Consider the following 8,121-nt stretch of genomic DNA (forward strand, 5'->3'; position numbering starts at 1 on the left):
AAGAATTGTCCCAATGAGAGGCATATAATTAAGGATGAAATGTTGTGGTTTAGCTAAGATGATATGATGTGGCATAGCAACAACGAAGAAGCCACAAAAATTGAGAAATTTTCCAAACAAACTGAAAACCAAAAAAAAAAAAAAAACTCAAAACAAACAAGCGATTAAATTCTAAAGTCGGGCGGGACCGGCTATATTATACCCTTCACCACTGTAGATCAACATTTTTAATACCATATGAAAGGCTTATATTCCCATATACAAACATTTAAACCTGAAGCGATTTCAACTAAATTTATTTTTTAAAAATTAATTCTACTCTCTGTGCTAAATTTCACGGAGTAAACCTTTAGTCTTTATGGTCATATGAGTGTAAATCGGGCGAATGATATATATGGGAGCTATATTTAGATCTGTAAAGATTTCAACCAAATTTGACATATTTGATGATTCTATCAATGATATTTCGTTGGCAAAATTTGTAACAAATCATGGTTTAACTCTAGTCTCTGGGGCCAATTATATCGTGCAAAAGATATATGTGGGAGCTATCAACCGATTTCAACCTAATTCTGATCCTTTATGTATAGCACCCAACAAATTTGATAACTTGAGATGGTATCAAAAATGTAGATCTAATAAGTATATACGGCCGTAAGTTCGGCCAGGCCGAATCTTATGTACCCTCCACTATGGATTTCGTAGAAACTTCTACTAAAGACTGTCATCCACAATCGAATTACTTGGATTGCGGTAACACTTGCCGATGGCAAGGTATCTTAAAACTTCTTAGCACCGTCTTCTAAACTTTAACTTAGTCCAGACGGAATATATATAAAACAAAAAAAAAAAAGCCTGATTAAATACGTATATAATTCCGTTTGACAAAATTTTCTATAGAAATAACATTTTGACAGAATTTTCTATAAAAACAAAATTTTGACAAAAATTTTGTATTGAAATAAGATTTTGACAAAATTTTGTATAGAAATAAAATTTTGACAAAATTTCCTATAGAAATAAAGTTTTGACAAAATTTTCCATAGAAATAAATTTTTGACAATTTTTCAACAAAATTTTCTATGGGAACAAAATTTTGACAAAAATTTCTATGGAAATAAGATTTTGACAAAATTTTCTATAGAAATAAAATTTTGACAAAATTTTCCAACGAAATAAAATTTTGACAAAATTTTCTATAGAAATAAAATTTTGACAAAATTTTCTATAGAAATAAAATTTTGACAAAATTTTCTATAGAAACAAAATTTTGAAAAAAAAAATCTGTAGAAATAAAATTTTGACAAAATTTTCTATAGAAATAAAATTTCGACAAAATATTCTATAGAAATAATATTTTGACAAAATTTTCTATAGATATTAAATTTTGACAAAATTTTCTATAGAAATAAAATTTTAATAAAATTTTATATAGAAATAAAATTTTGTTGTTGTTTTTTTGATTTTTGATTTCAGCTGGGAGCCACCGTGGTGCAATGGTTAGCATGCCCGCCTTGCATACACAAGGTCGTGGGTTCGATGCCTGCTACGACCGAACACCAAAAAGGTTTTCAGCGGTGGATTATCCCACCTCAGTAATGCTGGTGACATTTCTGAGGGTTTCAAAGCTTCTCCAAGTGGTTTCACTGCAATGTAGAACGCCGTTCGGACTCGGCTATAAAAAAGGAGGTCCCTTGTCAATGAGCTTAACATGGAATCGGGCAGAACTTTAACCTTGAACCTTAAGCTACACTTGTAGTTTAGTCAATGCATGGTTTTAAGCTGAAATCAAACAAACAACAACAATGATTAAAGAACAAAACCAACAAAAAACAAGTATATACGGCCGTAAGTTCGGCCAGGCCGAAGCTTATGTACCCTCCATCATGGATTGCGTAGAAACTCCATCTAAACACTGCCATCCACAATCGAATTACTTAAGTTGCGGTAACGCTTGCCGATGACAAGGTATCTTAAAACCTCCTAACACCATCTTCTAAATTGTATGTAAGTCCATACGTGGTATATATAGAAATAAAATTTTCACAAAATTTTCTAGAGAAATAAAAATTTTGACAAAATTTTCTATAGAAAGAAAATTTTGACAAAAATTCCTACAGAAATAAAATTTTAACAAAATTTTCTATAGAAATAAACTTTTGGCAAAATTTTCTATAGAAATAAAATCTTGGTAGATTATTTTGGCTCGAGTGGCAACCATGATTATGAACCGAATAAAATTTGAACAAAATTTTCTATAGAAATAAAATTTTGACAAAATTTTCTATAGAAATAAAATTTTGACAATGATGAAAATTTTATTATGAACCGAATAAAATTTTAACAAAACTTTCTCTAGAAATAAAATTTTGACAAAATTTTCTATAGAAATAAAATTTTGACAAAATTTTCTATAGAAATAAAATTTTGACAAAATTTTCTATAGAAATCAAATTTTGGTAAATTATTTTTGGCTCTAGTGGCAACCATGATTATGAACCGATATGGACCAATTTTGGTATTGTTGTTAGCGACCATATACTAACACCACGTCCCTTATTTGAACCGGATCGGATGAATTTTGCTCCTCCAAGAGGCTCCGGAGGTCAAATCTGGAGAATGTTTTATATGGGGGCTATATATAATTATGGACCGATATGGACCAATTCTGGCACGGTTGTTAAATATCGTATACTAACACCATGTTCCAAATTACAACCGAATTGGATGAAATTTGCTTCTCTTGGAGACTTCGCAAGCCAAATCTGGGGATCGGTTTATATGGGGGCTATATATAATTATGGACCTTAGTCCACATCGGATTTTTGCATGATTGTTAGAGACCATATACCAATATCATGTTCCAAATTTCAGGCGTATCGGATGAAATTTGCTTCTCTTTGAGGCTCCGCAACCCAAATCTGGGGATCGGTTTATATGGGCGCCATATATAATTATGGACCGATGTGGACCAATTTTTGCACGGTTGTTAGAGACCATATACCAATACCATGTACCAAATTTCAGCCGGATCGGATGCAATTTGCTCCCCTTTGAGGCTTCGCTAGCCAAATCTGGAGATCGGTTTATAAGGGGTCTATATATAATTATGAACCGATGTGGACCAATTTTTGCATGGTTGTTAGAGACCATATACCAAGGTTAGGTTAGGTTAGGTTAGGTTATGTGGCAGCCCGATGTATCAGGCTCACTTAGACTATTCAGTCCATTGTGATACCACATTGGTGAACTTCTCTCTTATCACTGAGTGCTGCCCGATTCCATGTTAAGCTCAATGATAAGGGACCTCCTTTTTATAGCCGAGTCCGAACGGCGTTCCACATTGCAGTGAAACCACTTAGAGAAGCTTTGAAACCCTCAGAAATGTCACCAGCATTACTGAGGTGGGATAATCCACCGCTGAAAAACTTTTTGGTGTTCGAAGCAGGAATCGATCCCACGACCTTGTGTATGCAAGGCGGGCATGCTAACCATTGCACCACGGTGGCTCGACCATATACCAACATCATGTACCAAATTTCAGCCGGATCGGATGAAATTTGCTTCTCTTTGAGGCTCCGCAAGCCAAATCTGGGAATCGGTTTATATGGGGGCTATATATAATTATGGACCGATGTGGACCAATTTTTGCATGATTGTTAGAGACCATATATCAACACCATGTACCAAATTTCAGCCGGATCGGATGAAATATGCTTCTCTTTTAGGCTCCACAAGCCAAATCTGGGGATCGGTTTATATAGGGGCTATATATAATTAAGGACCGATATGGACCAATTTTTGCATGGTTGTTAGAGACCATATATCAACATCATGTACCAAATTTCAGCCGGATCGGATTAAATTTTCTTCTCTTTGAGGCTCCGCAAGCCAAATCTGGGGATCGGTTTATATGGGGGCTATATATAATTATGGACCGATGTGAACCAATTTTTGCATGGTTGTTAGAGACCATATACCAAATTTCAGCCGGATCGGATGAAATTTGCTTCTCTTTTAGGCTCCGCAAGCCAAATCTGGAGATCGGTTTATATGGGGGCTATATATAATTATGGTCCAATGTGGACCAATTTTTGCATGGTTGTTAGAGACCATATACCAACACCTTATACCAAATTTCAGCCGGATCGGATGAAATATGCTTCTCTTAGAGGCTCCACAAGCTAAATCTGAGGGTCCCTTTATATGGGGGCTATACGTAAAAGTGGACCGATATGGCCCATTTTCAATACCATCCGACCTACATCGATAACAACTACTTGTGCCAAGTTTCAAGTCGATAGCTTGTTTCGTTCGGAAGTTAGCGTGATTTCAACAGACGGACGGACGGACGGACATGCTTAGATCGACTCAGAATTTCACCACGACCCAGAATATATATACTTTATGGGGTCTTAGAGCAATATTTCGATGTGTTACAAACGGAATGGCAAAGTTAATATACCCCATCCTATGATGGAGGGTATAACATAACGAATGAGAGAAAGAAGAAGAAGCACGCTCAAAATAAACCAAGCCAACTACACTCAAATCGATGATTTGACGGTGGCAAAGGAAAAGAGTTATGTTTGTACGAATTTATTTCGGCATAAGTCAGCTATCATGTAAAACCTTTTTTCGGAAGGTTCAAGTGTGGTTCATTGTTGGGCTTAATTAACTGCCTGAATTTATTATGATAATTGGTTGATAGTTTTGCTGCAAGTAGAGGATGCTGATGAGGAATGTGGTAATTCCGAAACGTGCGTCCATCCAACCATTTTGCAGTCTATAGGGCTTTGCCCAAATAAATTTGACAAACATTCTTTTCCTCTGTTGGTTAAGCTACACTTGTAGTTTAGTCAATGCATGGTTTTAAGCTGAAATAAAAAAAACAACAACAATGATTAAAGAACAAAACTAACAATAACAAAACGGATGAAAGAAATACAATTTTAACAAAATTTTCTATAGAAATAAATTTTTGACAAAATTTTCTATAGAAATAAAATGTTGACAAAATTTTCTATAGAAATAAAATTTTGACAAAATTTTGTATAGAAATAAAATGTTGACCAAATTTTCTATAGAAATAAAATTTTGACAAAATTGTTATAGAAATAAAATTTTGGCAAATTTTCTATAGATATAAAGTCTTGCCAAAAATTTGTATAGAAATAAAATTTTGACAAAAATTTCTATAGAAATTAAATTTCGACAAAATTTTCTATAGAAATAAATTTTTAACAAAATTTTCTATAGAAATAAAATCCTGACAACATTTTCTATAGAAATAAAGTTTTGACAAAATTTTCTATAGAAATTAAATCTTGACAAAATTTTCTATAGACCATGATTATGAACCGATGTGGACCAAATTTTGTGTGATTGGGGATCGGCTATATATTACTATAGACCGATATGGACCAATTTTTGCATGGTTGTTAGAGACCATATACTTACACCACCTACCAAATTTCAACCGGATCGGATGAATTTTCCTCTTTCAAGAGGGTCCGGAGTTCAAATCTGGGGATCAGTTTATATGGGGGCTATATATAATTATGGACGATATGGACCAATTTTTGCATGGTTGTTAGAGACCATATATTAACACCCCGTACCAAATTTCAACCGGATCGGACGAATTTTACTCCTCCAAGAGGCTCCGTGTGCAAATCTGGGGATCGGTTTATATGGGGCCTATATATAAATTTGGAAGATATGGACCAATTTTTGCATGGGTGTTAGAGACCATATATTAACACCCCGTACCAAATTTCAACCGGATCGGATTAAATTTGCTTCTCTAAGAGGATCCGCAAGCCTAATATGGAGTCGGTTTATATGGGGGCTATACGTAAAAGTGGTCCAATATGGCTCATTGGCAATATCATCCGACCTACATCAATAACAACTACTTATGCCAAGTTCGTTCGGAAGTTAGCATGATTGCAATAGACGGACGGACATGCTTAGATTGGCTCAGAATTTCACCATGACCCAGAATATATATACTTTATGGGGTCTTAGAACAAAATTGTGATGTGTTGCAAACGGAATGACGAAGTTAATATATCATGGTGGTGGAGGATATACAAAGTGGTGCAGGGTATATTATAGTCGGCCCCGCACGACTTTAGACTTTCCTTACTTGTGCTCCGCCCTAAAGCATTACCTGATTCAAATTTTATGTTTAGGGATTTTGTATAAGTTTAAAAAAAAATTTTCCACATCGGATCAGAATTAATATTACATATATATTTAAATCTGAACCGATTGTGAGGTGGTATAGGTTGATTTGACTTTAAACATTTATACCTTAAGTTATTTTGTTTGAATTGATATGCGTATCGAATACATATAGTTTTTTTTTCTAAATCACAAAATTTGTAAAATGTACCAACAAAAAAACACAATAATTTAAGGGAAAATTCATAGTGGCAACACTGTTCTGTGATTAGGTTCGTAAATGTTTCAGCGAGCATATATTACCGAAATTTGTCACTCACAAACATATAATTCTCGTGACTCACGTTCGTGCACGCTACACGATAGGTTAATTAGGTTCTTTAGGAAAGTTTCAGGTACAAGAAAAATTCCCCTATTGTCATGTCTACGGAATCATGAAAATTGATATACTCAAGAGATAATGGAAATTTTAAGAAAATTAAGCATAACTTACTTGTCACGTTTGGTTTTATCCTCAGCATGGTCATCCTTCATAAAGGATGGCTGTAAACTGAAACGCCTACGCAAATGACGACCGCGCATTTTGAAATGTGATGCTTATGTGATCCGTCAAAAATTTCTTAGTATAGATGGGTGTGGGGTTTGTGCTTGGATACACTAAAAAAATTGGTTTGGCAATTTATGGGTTGCTGACTTGAATGGCTTCTCCTTGGCTATCTGTTGCTTAAGTTTGTCTTCTTATGATAATGACACCAAAGATTTCTTTATTACAAGAATAGCTGTAGTAGTAGTGGGGCGGATGGCTTCAATGCTTATTATTTGTTCCCTCAACCTCTGGGTTTTCTCTTTTTTTAAGCACTTAGGACCTCTTCTTACGTTTTGAATTGTCGCACAATAAATTAATGTCATGTAAAATCTTTTCGTGACGTGTTAGATTATTCTTTTTAGAATTTATTTGAGAATATTTTTCTTGTCATCCACATTTGAGACAAGGATGATGGTTTACAAGCTGCTTGGCTCTACGATGTGCCTTGTGATGGAAGCTGTGTGGAAGTGTTTAAGGTTTTCGCATCAGTTGTTGGTTGGGTTTTAATGCAATGCGAATGACGTTTTCTTCGCCCAACTTGTGTCCTTCTTTTTGGCTGGAGCTTTTACTTCGAAAGAAATCTCCTCCTTGCAAGTTCTTGCATGTATTTAATTCTTTGTGGTTCCACTTGTTTGGCATTCATTAAATCCCACAGGGAGTTTATGCTGAAAGTGTAAAAGAAATGAAAAATCATTTATCAAAAAAGTTTTTAGGGTTTTTTACTTTCGCTTTCACAAAAAAAAAACTTACAATAAATTTTAAAGGACAGTTGTCTTTATTTCGAAATATTGCAGCATGTCGCCGTTCACGGTGTTTACTTTAGTAATTGAGTGTAGGTGAAAATGAAACCATGAGTGGGCTATGAAGTGAAAAAGTGAATGTCAGGTGTGGCTGACAACATGAGTTTGAGTCGTAGGCGACATACGAAAAAAAGGACTTAAGTACTGTAGCCGCAGGACTCCATATTTAAATAATGCTAAAAATCACAAGAGTGTGAAATAATTTGAAAAATGTTATGTCGGACAAAACCGCACTATGATAGAGTAAAATAAGTAAGGAAAGACAAAAGTCGGCCGGGGCAGACTATCCCAGCAAAAAAAAAATGGAAGTAATTCTAAAGGCGCAATTTTAAAAGCACTCCCAAAAATGTCCTCCCAAGGATGTTCTTTATTTTAACTACACAGGAAGTTCTTTTAATTCAATGTCTTATAGCTCGCTTTTTATACCCACCACCATAGAATGGTGATGGGGCTTTAATAAGTTTGTCATTCCGTGTGTAACACATCGAAATATCGACTTCCGACTATATAAAGTATATATATTCTTGATCAGGGAGAAATTCTAAG

The 8,121-nt window shown here is 34.7% G+C and overlaps 1 protein-coding gene across 1 annotated transcript in view; it reads right to left on the minus strand.

Moving 5' to 3' along the window:
* LOC142229985 (ras-related protein Rap-2b) overlaps positions 1 to 6,771 on the minus strand; it is a 157,022-nt gene extending 150,251 nt beyond the window's left edge. The window contains exon 1 of the mRNA XM_075300588.1: positions 6,683 to 6,771. Coding sequence (XP_075156703.1) covers positions 6,683 to 6,771 — 89 coding nt within the window. The remainder of the gene's footprint in view (positions 1 to 6,682) is intronic.
* Between the last annotated feature and the right edge of the window lie 1,350 nt (positions 6,772 to 8,121).

The sequence above is a fragment of the Haematobia irritans genome, chromosome 3 (genome assembly GCF_050003625.1).
Source record: "Haematobia irritans isolate KBUSLIRL chromosome 3, ASM5000362v1, whole genome shotgun sequence".
Classification (NCBI taxonomy): Eukaryota; Metazoa; Arthropoda; class Insecta; order Diptera; family Muscidae; genus Haematobia; species Haematobia irritans.